The 18,621-nt window shown below is 32.7% G+C and overlaps 2 protein-coding genes across 2 annotated transcripts; one reads left to right on the forward strand and one right to left on the reverse strand.

Annotated features, from left to right (window-relative positions):
* The first annotated feature begins 3,562 nt into the window (after nt 1-3,562).
* LOC139875251 (shaggy-related protein kinase alpha) lies at nt 3,563-6,813 on the forward strand. The gene is made up of 12 exons (XM_071862595.1): nt 3,563-3,720; nt 4,218-4,386; nt 4,484-4,576; nt 4,666-4,998; nt 5,079-5,153; nt 5,366-5,422; nt 5,513-5,653; nt 5,780-5,830; nt 5,983-6,078; nt 6,157-6,240; nt 6,332-6,434; nt 6,530-6,813. Exons 2-12 carry the CDS (start codon nt 4,273-4,275, stop codon nt 6,610-6,612), a joined length of 1,230 nt encoding a protein of 409 aa, XP_071718696.1. The 5' UTR covers nt 3,563-3,720; nt 4,218-4,272; the 3' UTR covers nt 6,613-6,813.
* A 6,792-nt stretch (nt 6,814-13,605) lies between these two features.
* LOC139840410 (uncharacterized) lies at nt 13,606-15,032 on the reverse strand. Its single transcript, XM_071830681.1, has 5 exons — nt 14,486-15,032; nt 14,260-14,378; nt 13,853-14,182; nt 13,701-13,744; nt 13,606-13,645 (listed from the first exon to the last, which is right to left on the reverse strand). Exons 1-5 carry the CDS (start codon nt 15,030-15,032, stop codon nt 13,606-13,608), a joined length of 1,080 nt encoding a protein of 359 aa, XP_071686782.1.
* Between the last annotated feature and the right edge of the window lie 3,589 nt (nt 15,033-18,621).

Here is an 18,621-nt window from a genome sequence, read left to right on the forward strand (position 1 = left end):
GGTTTAGGCTGGTTACTAGAGTTGTACTTGGGGTATGAACAAGGTTTTTTTGTCGAATTAGTGACTACGTCGTTAAATTTTCTGCCATCGTGCATCGCCCCATTCAACGGAAATACATTATATCTTCTGTCTGTGTTTTTATTTGGCCTTAAGTTAGATTGATGATAGTGGCCTCTTGATTCACCACTTGTTTCCTTCGTACCTCTTGCTTTGTACACTTTTTAGATTTATGTCGCTTATTCGAATCGTGCTTAATCTCATTGCAAACGCTTCTGGATCTAATATTCCTCCATGTCTAATGAAACCAAAACCTCTGTCTGTTGGTTAGAGTTTTTCTGACCATGTAGATATCAGTTACTTCACCATGCCTTTTGAATAACCTTCACAGATCCTCCACTATCGAATTTATTGGGAAGTAGAAGAACAAAAACGATGTAGTTTATTTATCGTATACCCTTGAAGACGTGAATATGTAGTCATACCCATGATTCCCTTCGTGTGCCGCCACCATGCCCCTCAGGTTGCCATAACCTGCCGCTCTCACTCTCTCTCTGAATCGCTTTCTCTCTCATCTCGTCTTGACCTACCTATAATTTTGTTTAGATACATTGAATTCAAATTAACTAATCTGTCTTTAATACAGTAAAATATTTCAACAATTATAATATATTTTATCTTGTACGTAACAGTTTGTCTAAATAAAATAGTTGTACTATGTACAAGTCGAACTTGAACAACTCAAATCAACACAAAACGATACAATTGATGTGATTATAAATGTGGTAAAAGGATGAATGCACGTGACCATCAATTTTGACCAAGAACAATAATACAATATTACTCCTCCATATAAAGAACCCGTTCTCTATTTTTTTTTTTTTTTTTTCATCATAAATTTAAAATAAGCTCATTAAATATCAATTCTATCATACGTACAACTTTGAGTGAATTGATAAAAATAAATAAATGATATAAGTAACAAATACTCTTATTTAATAGTTATATTTTTGCTAGTACACCACTATTATTTTGGAACTTTATAAATAATAGGTGGAGAATGTTTTGTAACGAATGAAATATTATACGAAATGACGATAAAAATATATGTCATGATAACGAGCATATAGTCTAGCGGTATTTGAAGACGCGTTCAAATAAGGAAGTTAGAGGTTCAAGCTACGTCATGAACATATTAATGATGAGGTTTACAATATAAGCTTTAAAAAAATCTATTAATTTTTTCTTAAGACGAGACTTAAAATATTAAAGGTTTGATATGTCATTTGTTGTACATCTAATTATAATATTTGTATGTATACTAGCTTATAATTAATATTACAACAAAAAAATTATATAATTTTTTTTTTTTGTAAACCCGTAATTTTACGGGTCTATTAACTAGTTAACTCTACCCAAATTATTAAAATTAATTCTTTCTAATACTAGCCCAAATATCTTCTTTAACACGCATTAATTAGGTATATAAAAACACCCAATGAAAAAAATTGTCATTATAATATTGTAATTTTTATCAACTTTATATGTTAAACACGAATTTTTACCTATTTTTTTTACATACATAAAATACAAATAAAGACAATGATGAACTTACGTTTTTGACTTACTATTTTTAAGTTTATAAACTCAGTTGTATTAGTTATGAGTATAAGAATAATAATTTTTTTAATAACGATTTTTCTTATTTAAAATTTAGTATTGGCATTTATGCATGATAAATTTTTGTTATAAATATAAAATTAAATTATATATGATATGTTTAGACGTAGTCTTATATGTTACGTTTAACATTCTTTATAAATCAAAGATAAAAAACTTTAACTTATTATTTTTATTTATTTATGAAAGTAACCATGAATTTAAAATAACTAAAAGAAAATATTAATCTATTAATTTAGGAGGGTAATCATGGGTAACTATGAGTTTGTTTGATTACATTTTAATTAAATTGTTCAATATTGAACGCTGGATTTATTATTTTATTAGCATTTAACGTGTTTGTTTTTAACATTGAAATAATATATGATGCTGAATGGTTCAATATAACTGCCGAGCCATTTAAAGTTAAAATACATTTTTAAGTATTAAACACCTATAGTTTATGTAATATCTCATTTAAAATTATATTAACGACACTTATCGAATAATTATATATTTTTTATTCTTCAAAAGGTTAGTATATAATTTTACATCATTCACATTTTAAAAATGATTATTAAATAAACATGTAATTATATTCAAAATCAACTTAATTTATAACGTTTGAATTATTAAAATTATAAATCATTAAACACTTTTGAGTATAAATTGACTTATAAAGATAATTAAATATATAATAGATAACAAGTAACTGGGCCAGCCCGTTACGCTGTTAACGGGTGCCAGTTGTTATGTACGAAGTTGTTTTTTTAAAAAAAAAAACATGTCTCAAGAATCGAACATGGGGCACTTGATTAGCAAACACGCATGCTGACCGATGAACCATATGTTCGCTTGTTTTAGTTATGAAGCTAATTGTATTTTTATTTAATAAAAGACGAAATTTTTTTATCGCTGGCAATGTTCACAATTATACAATTATGTTCACAATTCTCTTGGATTGAATATGTATAGAATTATTTAAAGGGTAAATAAGTAATTTAATAATTCATAAGATAATAGCTTATTTTATACACTAGTTGAATTAGTTTTTTTTTTTTCAAATCTAATTTTTTTCATAAGCTTTAGAATTATGTCACCCAAACAGTTTTACTATCTTGAGATTTTGAAAAAGTTAAGTTTAAAAAAACTGTGCGACAAAACAAACTCTATTTAGTGTAGTTTTATCTAGGGATTGAAATGGATCAGATATGGATCGACTAATGACGTATCCATATCCACATCTATTTAGTTTTTGTTCATTCATATCCATATTCACAATTATAGTATTTCCTAATATGCAATGAAAAAAAATGTAATATAGTAATAATATATGTAATATGACGTAATTAAAATTTATCCACAAGAACGTGTAATATTTTTCGAAGATATAACGCAATTTATTGAATTTATAATAAAACGAGATTATAAATATTTAATTTGATTGTTTATTTTGTTAGATATACGTTTTTTATTATAACATATAATAGCTATGTAATTATACATTTGAAAGCAAAACGTAAATTCAACGATAAATGCATTTTTAATAGAAATATGTAAGTATATTATCTATATTTATATTTATATTTATATATATGTATATGTATTTTGAGTTTTAATGGATACATTCATGAATAAAATTTTTCATTCATATTTATATTGATATTCATTTAAGTTTATTCATATGTGTATTTATATTCATTTAGGTTTATTAATATTCGTATTCATATTCATTAAGTTAATCCAAAATTATCACAAAGCGAGTATATCAGATGTATATTCGTTATATCATCTCTAGTTTTATTAAGCTCGTCACATGTTTGTTTTACCACCTTAGTTGGATTAATAAATAAATGCGTACTATTATTACAATAGATAGATAGAAAATAAGTTTGAATGGTCAAAAGGGACAGATGAGAGAGAAAATGAGTAGTGTGTTTATATGTCTTCTTCTTCCCAATGCTATGACTATCGAATTCATAAATAATCCTCTCTCATTACAATCAATCATCTACATCTATATCTTCAAGTTCTCTCAATTTTTCACCACAAATTTTAGCACCGGTACGTTTTTGTTAACTTAATTTTATCTACTTATGTTGATTAATTCTTAATCTACAGTTTCAATTGCTGAGTGTACCTAGGGTTTTATCATTAACTTAACCTAATTTTACTTCCAGATACTCATATTATTTGATTAGAACTTCAATTATACCTCTCTGAGAACTTAAAAAGTCATTAATCCGAGTTTTTATCCGAGATCTGTATGTACGTATACATACATATGCTTCCTGATAATGATATATACATCACGAGATTGCTTTCATAACATAACATAACTTGTTAGTTGATATTCAGTTTTAGTCTGTGTATATTACTTGTTAGATTAGATAGCTGAACTCGCTTTAAATTGTTCTATTATTTATTATTTTACGATATATTTAGGAAAGTTTAACTTGTGGAGGGAACCTGTGTTTGCATAATTAGATATTGTTATCTAGTTAATTGTCTTTATTGAATTATTGAGATTTGATTATAAGTAATGCTTTGTGTATTTGCAGATAAGAATATAAAAGTTTCAAAAAAGGACGACTCGTTTAACAATTGACCACACCGATGGCTTCGGTAAGTGTGGTACCTGCACCAGCAGTAAGAGAACCTAGTGGAAATACAGCCGCTGCTGAAAGGTTGCCTGATGAGTTAAATGACATGAAAATTAGGGATGAGAGGGTTAGTGAATAGTAACCTAATCGTATTTATGTCATAATCTGTTGATTATAATATATTGCAACTATTAAACACAAAGTTTTCCGTTTCATGCGTATAGGAAATGGAGCCTGCTATAGTTGATGGCAATGGGGCAGAGACAGGGCATATAATTGTGACAACTATTGGTGGTAGAAATGGGCAGCCAAAACAGGTAAATTTGATTTTGCAGATTCTTTTTGTGGATTGATATTTTAATAGATGTGCATTGGTAGTGATCTGATTGTGTTTGATTTGCTTCAGACGATTAGTTACATGGCTGAACGTGTTGTTGGACATGGATCATTTGGGGTTGTGTTCCAAGCCAAGTGCTTAGAAACAGGAGAAGCTGTGGCCATTAAAAAGGTTCTTCAAGACAAGAGATACAAGAACCGAGAGCTACAAACAATGCGTGTATTGGATCACCCAAACGTTGTTGCCTTGAAGCATTGTTTCTTTTCAACAACAGAAAAGGACGAACTGTATCTCAACCTTGTGTTAGAGTATGTTCCCGAGACTGTTCATCGTGTAATTAAACACTACAACAAGATGAATCAAAGGATGCCTATGATTTATGTGAAACTTTACAGTTATCAGGTAGAATATATTCTTGTTAGATTCCTTTATCTTTTATCGTCACTTTATTTAAAATTTCACGATGGTTGGTTATTCTGCAGATCTTTAGAGCCTTGGCCTACATTCATGGTAGTATTGGAGTGTGCCACAGAGATATCAAGCCTCAAAATTTACTGGTAGGCTTCTTTACGTGTTTTTGCATTTTCGATATATTCATTGATGGGTCTAAAGAGCAGGTTGGCCAAATATGTAAAAGTCAAAGGCATCACATGTGAACTCACATGTTTTATCATTGCCAACTTATTATACAGTTATATTTATCTGTAATTGATTAATGACCAATCATTTTTAGTTAAATCGGTGTTGATGAATAATTGTTGTTGTTCAGGTAAACCCACATACCCATCAGGTCAAGCTATGTGACTTTGGAAGTGCGAAAGTTTTGGTAAGTGATAACCTATATTTAATAGTCTGCTGTTTATATGTTTTTATTGTGGTGCTTTGTCTTAATCTAAGGCCTCATCTTTTTTTATAGGTAAAAGGAGAGCCAAACATTTCGTACATTTGTTCAAGATATTATCGTGCACCTGAACTTATTTTTGGGGCCACTGAATACACCACTGCTATTGATATCTGGTCAGGTGGATGTGTTTTGGCCGAATTGCTACTTGGACAGGTAGAGAAATAACTGTTTCGTGTTTCCTAACCAACTCTTTTTAGTGTCCTTGTTATGTTATTTACCTTCTGTTGATGGTATAATGTTTCTTCGTATGACCTTATTGAACGTCTCTTATAATTTCAGCCTCTTTTTCCTGGTGAGAGTGGAGTCGACCAGCTAGTGGAGATCATAAAGGTACTTCTAATTTCAGACGTTCTCTAAATTTTTCAATTTGGTAGGGCGTTATATAATTCTTAACAAGGCATTATCTGCTTCTTTTTTGAATATTAATATTGGTTGTTGGCTTCTTGAATCCATATGTTAAAGTATCCATCTTTAATGCATAGGTTTTGGGTACCCCAACAAGGGAAGAGATCAAATGCATGAACCCCAACTACACAGAATACAAATTTCCCCAGATTAAAGCTCACCCATGGCATAAGGTAATATATAGTTTTTGGTCACAACATTTGTGAATACATACGTATGGATTCGAGCCCTAACGATATGTACATTTTCAGATATTTCATAAGCGGATGCCTCCAGAAGCTGTTGATCTTGTTTCAAGGCTCCTTCAGTACTCCCCAAACCTTCGAAGCACTGCGGTAAGTATAAAGAAGGAATCTTTTCAACTCTATAATTTTGTTCAAAACTATCGAGATACTAAGTAGGGATTTTTATGTGGTGTGTATACAGTTGGAAGCAATGATTCATCCATTCTTTGATGAGCTACGTGATCCATCTACTAGGCTGCCAAATGGGCGTTTTCTTCCACCACTTTTCAACTTCAGGCCTCATGGTAAAGAGTTGGTGCTAGCTTGTTCAATGAATCCGTTTAGTTTATTTGTTTATTTTATTTAATACTGAAATTGTATATATAATGTTGTTTTGAAGAGCTTAAAGGGGTGCCGATGGAGATGATTACGAAGTTGGTCCCAGAGCATGCCAGAAAGCATTGTGCATTCCTTGGTTTGTAAGAAGAGTAAGATAAGAAGATAAGGAAGCTTTTTGATTTCTTTTTGTTCATTTGTTCCTTGTAGTTGTGTGCCTATTGCCTAGATGTAAAACAAAAACATAGCTTAATATCTATTTATTTATCATATATATGAATATGCTGCTGACCCTTGTGAAACGGAAATCGTAAATGTAACCCTATATTGAGTGCAACAATTCTCTCACTCTGTGTGTCTATGATCTCTTTTGTTCAACATTGTTTTCCTTGTGTTCCTTTGTCGCTGAACCAAATATTAATATCAAAAGGCAAGTATTTGTAATCACTGACCGAATACCTCACCTACCCGATCTTTTTCACGCTTACACGGGCTTTCGGCCGAAAATTTGAACTACATTACATGGACTCGACCCTTAAACCATCATGAGGGGCATGCGGAGTGGGCCGAAATTATGTATTACAGGTCGGTAAAACCTCCTCTAGGTCATTACATAAATCAGGTAAATACCCTGTAACTATTCAAACCAAATATTAAACCATTCAAACCCGAACCAGATATAAATTCTAGTTTTGTTCTATAATGAATCTAGCTCTCAGCGTATTAAACCATTTGACATCAGAATGCATCTGGTTGTATCTGAAACTATTCAAACTCGGAAAAGGTCTGATTAAGGAATTCAATAAGATATGGCTGATTAAACGATAAATGTGGCTTTAGTCGTTGTTTACCGATACAATAAATGAATGTTAATAGGTTATGTATACCATGAAGCTTTAACAAATCAAGTTAGCTGGGACTGATAGACCTTTGAACGTCTAATCAAAAGTTGGAATCTTATCACATTGTTCAAAACGTCAAGATGTCACTTTCTAGTGACCCTGTCTTGGTCTTTGAATAATTATTTGTTGAATGATAATTTAATCAGTGATAGAATCATGGTTTGTAATATAAATTACCATTACAACTAATAGTCAAACTTTGTCTTATGTGTTATGAATAGTACTATTTCGTTTTTCACCAAATACAAATCGAACCCCTCACTTTATACATATAATCTAAATTATTATGTATCCCTTCACTAACACCAAAAATACTGAATAGTAACACCTACCACGCTTTACCGACTTGTACACTACGCTCAAACAGTAGGACTCACATAAGCCACTACTGTGCTACATTTTTTTTTTATGTTTTTTTGTCTCCAACGATAAATGAAGCAACTTTCTTAAAATGAACAACCCTTCAATGCTGCCAAAAGATGTCGAAAAACGTTCTTTTTACCAAATAGATCAACTAACGTTAACCCTAAAAGAGGCAACTTTCTCAAAAGGAACAACCCTTCGATGTTAGATGTCGGAAAAAAATTCTTTTTTACAAAATAGATCAAGACTTTTTTTTTAACTCGCATTCAAAACGGAGCCCCCGGTCCGAAGCGAGGGCTCCACAACTAGTTAATATCAAATACAGAAGATAAGATGCTTGAATATTGACCATTTTGGATTATGGATAAGCACAAAATGACTTATTTATCGTAAATCAATATCAATCATTGAAAACCTCTATAAGAACAGGACGGTATTGGTATCATTAGTGTACAGAAACAATATTGAATCGTATAGTATCGATACTAGAATAAGACTAAATCCTTTCTCGAATACCTTACTGAATTAATAGTACATCTATCAATACCGATTTTTTCGGTACAAATAACATATAGTACTGAAATCTTGCATGTTTAACTAGACTTATTCAATTTTGTTTAGTCATTGTTAACTTATTAACTTGCATAATCTTCATAAAGTTTAAAAACGATCACAAACTGTTTTAGATATACCACATACATTAGAGTAAACAATAATCGCCCTACTAAATAACTAAACAGAAAAAACCCACAACTTTTTATAATATTGTGATATTTGTGAAAATTTTGTATATTGAGTAAACTTTTTTAGGAGAAGTGGAAGGAAGTAAATTTTTTTTTTTTTTAATTTTTTTTTTCAAACATTAGGATCACATGAAAATATGAACATTTAAAAAATACACTGTGACGAATGTTATTATTTTGGCGGGAAATTGCTTGAAGAAATAAATGATAACAAACTTTAAATCCAAAACCCTAAACCATAAACCCTAATCCTAAACCCTAAACTCTAAACCCTAAACCTTAAGTCCAAAACTCTAAACTCTAAACCCCAAATTCTAAACGTTTCGTGTTAAAAATTCAATCTAAACCCTAATTTCTAAACCCTCAACCCTAATTTCTAAACCTAAAACCCTAATAGCTAAATCCTAATTTTTAACCACCTAATTTCTAAACCCTAATATCTAACCCCTTAAAAAAATTCAGAATCAAAACATTCATTGCAATGAATGTTATCATTTATTTCTTCGAGGGTTTTTTCACCAAAATAATAACATTTATCACAAAGTGTCTTTTTTAAATATTCATATTTTCATGTGATCATAATGTTTGGAAAAAAAATTAAAAAAAAAAAATGAAAAAAAATTACTTCCCCACTTCCTTAAAAAAAAAAAATGTTTCTCTCTTAATTGAAAAACTCTTGAGTAACATATCTATTTAACATTAATTTATTATATCTTAATGTAGGTCTATTCCATGAATAATGAACATAACATCACGTGTACTATTAACTTATACATTTAAGTACAAACAATTAAATGGATTTTCATTGAAATAAATGAAGTAGTATTGTAGGTTTGTAACCTACCTAATTGATAAGGTTTTTTTCATTTCGAATTATTCAAAAGGTCGTATATATTATCTTATAAATTTGTATATGTGACAATCCGGAAATTTCCGACCAAATTTAAACTTAATCTTTATATTATTTCGACACGATAAGTAAAGTTTGTTAAGTTGAATTTCAAATTTTAAACTTTGTTCATACATTCATTTAACCTCGACCAAATTCCGACGATTCACGAACCATTATATAAATGGATATATATGTGTATATATATATATATATATATATATATATATATATATATATATATATATATATATATATATGTATGTATGTATATTATAACTTGAGAATATTAACAAAGTATTAAACGTATAATACTTTACATGAACGTATTTGTTTCAATATGTTTATCGATGGAATTAGAAGATAATATCAAGTAATTGATTTATTGTGATATGATTATGGGTCTCTGTTGAGAGGTCCACTTTGATTCAGGAAACCTTTCCTTTTAACGGTATTCGAAAATTTGGTAAAGTGATTTACATGCAAGAACAAAAGTGTCAATTATCGAGGATTAGACAAAAGTTAGTGGAGATTTTTGATTAACTCTTAACGTGTGCTTTACACTATATTTCCTCGTGCCTTTTGATAGGTTAATAATTTAGCTTTCATAATAGTTGTTCGTGTAGAAGAAATATTTGGGATAAGGTTCGTCGATTAGATAAACCCATTTGTCATGTTATATTAGGATGATTTCATATGTTTGATTATCCTTTAGACTTAACCCTACGATGCACGAATAAATCGTAAGTTAAAAACTTGAAACCATGTTAAGATTTATATATGATTTTACTTTCTTAAACGAAATGGTTTTTCGAGATAATAGACTTTTATTATTAAAAACATTTTATGATATAACAACAACTACTACTATAATCTTTTTTATTAAATGATTTTTGAATATTATATATTTTGATGTTTTTATAAACGGTTATGCTTAAATGAGTTATATTAATTTTAAGCTTTGAAATGCAAACGTCACGAAATAATACTTTCTATTAATTAAACGATTTCAAAATATATATAATAAGCTTTGAATATAATTAGTTTTGATAGATTATATATTATATTATTAAATAAATATTTTAAATTTATATTTAGAAATGAAAGTATATATATATATATATATATATATATATGTTACAATGAAATAAGATTTAATATTAATTTAGTTATAAAAAGATTTTATTTAAAAATAATACTATTATATATATATATATATATATATATATATATATATATATATATATATATATATATATATATATATATATATATATATATATATAATATAGGCACATGTATACATAAGGAGACGATGATTTATAAAAGCTAATGACCAAAACACTCTAACGTTCAAGTTACACTTCGAATGATTTAGTTACTGATAAGTTAAGTCTATATTTTTGTTAAAGGTACATGTCACAAAACATAAAGTACAAGTTTTCTTGGCATACGAAAATACTTTTGAGAAATCGGAACCGGGACATAGGTCGAGGGACAAAGTACAAGTCATCGGAACAAAAATTATAAGTTATCTATACTCGAGAATATAATATTATATATATAAAATTAATAAGATTAAATATATATATATATAGGTCAGATCATGTTGAGATTGAGAGAAATGATAAGATAGAATGAGATTCGGTAAGTGTGAAGGAGATTCGGTATTACAGAGAATTAGCAAGATTTACATTCCACAGCTTCTAGAACTCAGTTACAATGCAATGGCTATCTAATTAGGACTACTTAGGTTCCTTATATAGCTCTCTTCTAAGGAACCATCAATTAAGCTTATTTCACATTAACACTATACAACTTCGGGGTCCTAACAATCTCCCCCTTAGTGTTAAATGTGAACTTTACAATATAATCCTATTGAGTAGTCTTGAGAGGTCCAAACGTTAGTTTCCATTGTGTGCTGTCTGGTTTAGAAACTTCTACTTGATTTTCAGAAATTTGCTTAGAAGGTTTCCAGACGCCCCACTCTTTTCTTGGATCTCCCTCATGTAATGGATATTCATCCATTTCTTTGAAATACCTTCTCTTTCTCTGGCCACGAAGAATCTAAAACTGTCTTGTACGGATCTGGAGCTTCAGACGATCTCTGATATGCTTTATAAACTCTCCAAGACCCATTTTCATGTCAATGTCATCAAACTTGTTTTGACGAATTTTAAGATACTTCAGTGCAGCCTTGAGTGTACCATCTGAGTATTTGTTTAACTCTTCAGTGCGGATGAACACTTTTTCTTTCTAAGAATTCACAAATACAAACCCTTCGGGTTCGAATTGCATTTGAAACATTCTCATATCCTTTAGTCCCTCTGTGTATTGATTCGGACATGTTATTCGAATCTTTTTTCTATTAGCTTCGAGACCAATTTGAAAATCTTCACGTCTCATCAGTTCAATTGTCTCCATCATGTATCTTTTCACAACTTCCAAAGCTTGAGCCTTAGCAAAAGGTCGAATGGTGATGATACGGAGATAGTTGTAGATGTGAATGATATCAAGCATATCTAGATTATGAAAATCTGCTTCTGTGAACTTGTATTCCTTCTCATTTTCTCTAATAACGTGGAACTGACTGATAACGTCTTTCTTTTCGCTTATCTCTACTCCGACTCGAGTAATATTCAACACTTCTGTAATACGATATTTTCTTTGAAGCCACAAGTCATCTTCATCTTTGTTGATGTGTTTCCTCCACATAAACTCATACCAAATTCTTTCACTTGCTGGAAGCAATCGTGAACCTATATAAGTAAATCTTTTACTCCTTGGTGTTTCGTTAATGCGGAAGATCTTGTAAGCATTCTCCTCGATGAATGTGTTTCGTAAAGTAATGAAATCGTGTTCAACTCCCAATAACAATCTTTGTTCCCGATTCTTAAAGAATATACCATGGTTGTATTTGAATCTGGAACTCACCGTTTCACTTGATGTAGATGTACCAGAAGTTGAGCTTTCATTAGCATTTTTTGGATTTGAACTCGATGAAGGTGTAGAATTCGATGAATGATCAGTAGGATTTGTCGCATCATCAGTTGGAGCATTATCATCTTCAATATGATCAAAGATATCATCATCATTTGGATTAACATAAAGATCATCTTCATCTTCATCAGAAGAATTCATTTCATCATCACTTTCAGTTACTGGATCAGGATTCCTTTCATCTACAATCTCTACATTTTCCGGGATTGAAGATACTGAAGATAATTTGCTTAGAATGACAAACCCATCATCATCTGTTTCTTCAAGATAGAAATCACTTAAGTTCAAATCCTCATCTACTGGTCCACCATCAGCCTCTGAATGTATAATTGGAATAATAACTTGCTCAGGCTCCTTATCATCAATTTTATCATGAGTAGAAATCATTTCTGATTCCGTCTGAACCTGTTGAGAAGCTGATGAAGACCTCACACCACCACCCTTAGTTGAAATGTTCACCGTTAGATAATCTCCATCTACTCCTATCTCCCCCTCATGACTATTCTGAGGATCAGAATCGTCATGCTCATTATCACAGTGAGGACTTATTGGAGAAGAGCATGAAGTAAGTGGATATCGTACTCGAGTGCGAAACAATGCTTGAAGCGAAGTGCGTCGAAGAACATTAAGATTAACTCGAGAAAACATACGACTGAAATATTCTTGCTCCAAAGCATCATAGAAATTTGGTGAATGCGAGGGTGATGGTGGTAAAGTGACCATAGGAACAGCAGCAGCAGCAGCATCTGTTGGAGGCGATGTCGGTGGAAGTGTTTGATTTGCCGTGAGGGCAGGTAAGGATATATGTGCGGCATTATACTTATATGTAGGGCTGTACATACTACTAGTCAGATTCGTGATATCCCCTTCTGATGGAGGTTGGGCAACAACCGGAGTTGTCGCCGGCGAAGTTTCTTTCGAAGCATCCGCGTCCGTGACTTTAGTCTCATGGGACTATGACAAAGTAGTAGAACTACCCGTCAGTTTTGATCTCGCAGAGATATTGCTATCTCCGACTCCTGAAATCATTGATATACCGTGAGCAAGGTTGGAGATCTCGGATCTCGGGGAGATCTCGTTTAGACTTTTTTGAGGAGATCTCGGCATCTCGGATTAATCTCGGGGAGATCTCGGGCGTTGACTTTAGTTGACTTTTGAACTTTTATAATATAATAAATCATATAATAGGTGCATTTGAAGACTCAAATATTATACATATATAAAATATAAATAACATCACTAGCTAATCAGTAGGTGCAAGAGATTTAGAAGTTACTACAAATCTACAATGTAAAATAACATCAATAGCAATGTAAAATAGCTACCAACAATTATTACATATGAAATGGCATCATTAGTAGTAGAAAATCAGTAGCATCATTCTGCACAAATTACACCAAAAACACTAAACATCAAATGGCATTAACAAAACATAAAGTAGAATTCCCTTATTCTTCAACATCGTAGAAGAGGTTGTCGTGTTCATATACTTGTTCAAGGATTTCAACTCCATCCGACTCGTATTCAAATTCTTCATTTACTTCCTTCACCTCACTCTCCGACTCAAAATCCTCGAAAAGATCCCGAGTTCTCACGCTTCTTCGAGGTGGTAAAGCTTCATTCACATCTTGTGCCTCCGCAATCAATTCTTCATCTAAAATCCAATCTTGTGCCTCACTTGCATCATTTCTCGATAATAGGGTATCATGTCCTCTCTCCCTCCTTCTTTTGTTTTTATCCAACAAATTTGCATTAAATTGAACATAAACAAGGTTGTTCAACTTAGATGGCCCTAGTCTATTTCTTTTTTTTCTATGCACCTGCAAAGTTAAGAATAGTATAATTAAAAAGGATAATTTAACATGTAATATATTATTTAAAACTTATAGTCACTAACTGCTTCAAAAGTGCTCCAATTCCTCTCACAACCCGATGAGCTCGTAGTTAAGGAAAGTATCCTTATAGCAACCCGTCTCAAATTAGGAGTGGAGGCACCAAAACTTGCCCACCAACTTGCTACAATTTAAAAGATAAATTAAATAAGTTGATAAATATAAAAAAACTAATAACTATTAATATTAATAATATAGTTTTATATGATATATGATACTTAATTGTATTACCCGGATCATATTTATCATCGTTCTTCTCACATCCTTTGAGTGCAAGTAACCGACTAAATTTTCCTTGTTTGCTTTTGTAAATCGGCAACTCCTCCAACACTATTAGTTTTTGCATCTCAAAATCATCGCAAAACATTCGCTCAATAACCTCAACAACCGCATCATTCGCAATTTCATCATTTTGAACACTTATATCATTATAAAAATAATAAGGGTTCAAAACATAAGCCGCCAAATGTAGGCTTGAATCTAATCGACCATCCATCTTAGTTAAGATGATATCCATGATAGGTTTAACTAAACTTTTTCTATTGTTCAAGGCATCCTTTATTTCTTGTATAGCCTTTTTGAGCTCACCATGTAGAAAACCCATGGAAGGCTTCCAATCCGCATCTACCATTCGTAAAATTTTGACTAAAGGTGCAAACACACTTAGGCAGCTTGTCACGCCGGCCCAAAATTTGTTGTCATTCACCAACTTATAAACATCACCCCCCACCTTCGTCTTTGATGACTTACATGCTTCCCATTCGTTACTCGCAAACATTTGTCTTAATTGCCCTTTCTTATCAAGTAAACTTTGTAAAGTAAGAAAAGAGGAAGCAACCTTGTAACTCCCGGTCTCACAATATCTCTTTTCTTCGTGTATTGCCGCATCAAAGCTAACGTTCTATGATGGGAGTAAATGAACACTGTTATTTTCCTTGCTTTATCAAGTATAGACTTATACCTTTGTTCCTTACCAATACCTTCAAAAATAAATAAACACTTATAAATAGTAGTAGTAGCAACATCAGTTTAATAGCAGCAGTTTTTTAGCAGTAGCAAGTAAAATTAACAGTGGTCTAGTAGCAGCAGTTTATTAGCAGCAGTTTAGTTGCAGACTGCATAAGTAGCAGCAGATTAGTAGCAGCAGTTTGGTTACAGCAGTAACAATGAAAGATAAAATAGCAACAACTTCAAGCATAAGTAACAATGTATAATAAATAATTTAGTAGCAGCAGTTTAAGAGTAGTAGTTTAGTAGCAGCAGTATAAATAGCATCAGTAACAATGTACAATAAATAATTTATTACCTTCAAGCATAAGATTAATAGTGTGCGCCCCACACGATGTCCAAAATATTGTAGGTCGTTTCTCCCTCAACAACTTTTCCGCTCCCATATTATTTGAGGCATTGTCTGTCACAACTTGGACAACATTTTTGGGACCGACTTTCTGAATAAAACTCTCGACATAATCATATATGTGCTCGCTAGTGTGAGACTGATCAGAAGATTCTGTAGATGAGAGGAAAACGGTACCCGACTTTGAATTGACACATAAATTCATGATGCTCCTTCTTTTAGCATCAGTCCAGCAATCCGTCATGATCGAGCATCCATTTGCCGCCCATTCATCTTCATATAACTTCAAACGATTATTTGTTCTTTCCATCTCCCTTTTTAACAAAGATTCTCCCAACTCATATCTACTTGGAGGTTGAGCATTAGATCCAAATTGACCAACCGCCTCCAATAAAGCTTTGAAACTATCCGTCTCAATAGCGTGAAATGGAATCGCACATTCATAAACCCACCTAGCAATGTACTCCTTCACACGCATAAGTTGTTCTTTTCTCATAGCATTCTCAAGATTAGTTTGTTTACCCTTTCCCTTTTCAACGGATGTAAACTTGTCCATAGGACCAAAAGAACGTTGTGACTTCAATTCTCCAAACGATTCTTGCATCTCATCAAGGTCAATCGGGTTTTCCCTACGAATGTTTACTTCCTCTCTCAAATATCTATCATGATGTTGTTTAGCTTTCTTTTTTAAGTCTAGCTCATCAAGAGCTTTTTGACATTTGTCTTTATCTACTTTTTTGGCTTTAGAACATGGTTGAACATTTCCCCTTACACCCGCGATGTGTTCTTTCAGTCTATGTATACCACCCGACATTTCCTTGCCACATAGTGTACATTTCACTCTTTGTAAATTGTTTGCATTTGCCAAATACGCATATTTCCACCCAACATCATCAGATTTTCTCTTGAGTTCTTTACAAGCCGTAGTGTTAATCGATGGTCCCGTAGATGCTTCTGTCATTGAACTATAACTCTACAATTAAAAGAAACTCAATGTGATACACTACTATGATACACATAAGCTATACAACTATACAACATTATTATGAACCTGAATTATCATACACAGATTAAGCACAACTTCAAAGTTGTTGAGATAACTATAGGAACCACAAAGGTATGGATCATAGTATCATACACATACACTGGTACACTAAGTCACTAACTAGCCACAAAGTTACTGATGATACAAATCATACAATACAACACAAATTCGAATTTCTTTACTACATTATTATTTTATATACCTACTAGTAATTACACAATAAAATACAATTATGTGAATCAACTTTACCACATTATCAAATGTATCCACAAAGTAACTAATGACAACAACTCAACAAGTAAAGTTTACAACACAAAATTATGAATTTATGATACATAGATCATAGATGGTACAAATATACAATACAATTAGTCAATTATACAAGTAATAAGTATACAACACATTAGGAACCTGGTAATCGAAGTTTATAGATGATGATAGATGAAGATCTAAATTGAAAATCGAAGAAATATTAAATGAAAATGAAATTAATACGTGATAAAGTGATAATCGAAGGAGAAGTTATTGCAGATTGAAACCCTAATCGCCTTTTCTTTGTTACAGAGAGTAAATCTGATTTGGAGTGGCCGCTATTACGTTTTGTAAAAAAAAAACCCTAAAAATAATTTGACCAGAATATTGACTAATTTCTCGCGAGATGGCCCAGATCTCGCGAGATCTCGCGAGATTTACGAGAAAATGGATAGTTGACCGAGATATCGCTAAGTTGACCGAGAAATCCCAACGAGAAGGCAAAAACTTCTAGTCTGAATTTTGAAACCGAGATCTCGCCGAGAACTTCCGAGATCTGCAACCCTGACCGTGAGGTCTGTACGATGAGGCACAGGAGGAATTCCAGCCGATACGCAGGGTGCCTTTTCAATACTTTTCGGCTCCCCTTTGGCCATTCTGGACTTCAATGATTGAGTTTCCTCAATCGATTGAGTCAACACAGACTTTACTGCAGAGGAAGACTTTACTTCCTTAGATGCCGAAGCATCTTTCTGTGTAAGATTTATTGTTAAGTCCTGTTTAGATTGGATGGGCTTAGTGGTCTTTTTACCATCCTTGCGTTTAGCTCTCTTGCCTACCGAAGCTTGCGCTTCATTTAGCGTAGGGCTTACTGTTATTATTGGATGTGATACGGAGATGGGTGAGGGTGACCTAATTGGCTCTAGGTCTTGATCCGTATCACCAACGGTTGGAGTAACTACTTGGCGGACGATGGGTGTCGAAGTCCTAGATCTAGTTACTCGTTGGGTTGGTAGAGTCTGAATCATCTCGTCAGGTATAAATCGAGTTCTCTTAGGAGAATGTTCAGGAGATGACTCAGTTGCTGAAGAATCAGTGTCACTGCTCACTTCGGGTGTTGTTGAAAGGGTTAGTTCAATCCTAGGTGAATTAGGCTCCCTGATCCTCACGGGTTGAGCTTGGTGTGCTACCCTAGAACGTTTGAGGTTCACCCTAAGTGAAGGATTAGCTGGTCCGGGTGGTTGTACTACAGGTTCATCTACAACCTCTGGGGCTGGAACCGCGGCGGGTTCAACTTGTTCTTGTTGTGCCGGGTTCGGAATAGGTATTACTACAGCCTCAAAATAAGAGCGCATTCGAGCGTCTTGTGGTACAGCTAGCCCCACAAGCCAATTTGGAATCGTCGCAGTGAATTGATTGTCAGATACCATTGGGGTATTCATCTTCAGCTCCCCAAATCTCTTCATCTGTAACCCATGTGTACATGGTACAAAAATATTTGCATTTCTACAAGCAGTGATAGCATCATGGATAAAGATACAGAAAAACCTTTCACAAGGGATGTATGAACCCCTTGGCTTATCAACTTGAGCCTGAACCAGTTCCCATAGAAGTTCAGGATAGTCAGGAGCCTCTACTCTTATGAAAGAGTAGAACAACTTCAACATTGGCACGTCAGGCTGTCGGATCCCCTCCTTGTTATCAGCAAGCATC

This window comes from Rutidosis leptorrhynchoides, chromosome 1, assembly GCF_046630445.1.
Source record: "Rutidosis leptorrhynchoides isolate AG116_Rl617_1_P2 chromosome 1, CSIRO_AGI_Rlap_v1, whole genome shotgun sequence".
NCBI classification, from domain to species: Eukaryota; Viridiplantae; Streptophyta; class Magnoliopsida; order Asterales; family Asteraceae; genus Rutidosis; species Rutidosis leptorrhynchoides.

Excerpts from the sequence above, each read along its gene's own strand:
- LOC139875251 (XM_071862595.1), top strand. The coding sequence starts at position 4,273 with ATGGCTTCGGTAAGTGTGGTACCTGCACCAGCAGTAAGAGAACCTAGT. Across the intron at positions 5,654-5,779 it reads CCGAATTGCTACTTGGACAG|CCTCTTTTTCCTGGTGAGAG; the intron begins GTAGAGAAATAA and ends TTATAATTTCAG. Across the intron at positions 6,079-6,156 it reads AAGCTCACCCATGGCATAAG|ATATTTCATAAGCGGATGCC; the intron begins GTAATATATAGT and ends GTACATTTTCAG.
- LOC139840410 (XM_071830681.1), bottom strand. The coding sequence starts at position 15,032 with ATGTTTGCGAGTAACGAATGGGAAGCATGTAAGTCATCAAAGACGAAG. Across the intron at positions 14,379-14,485 it reads CGATGATAAATATGATCCGG|CAAGTTGGTGGGCAAGTTTT; the intron begins GTAATACAATTA and ends TTTAAATTGTAG. Across the intron at positions 14,183-14,259 it reads ATTGGAGCACTTTTGAAGCA|GTGCATAGAAAAAAAAGAAA; the intron begins GTTAGTGACTAT and ends TTAACTTTGCAG.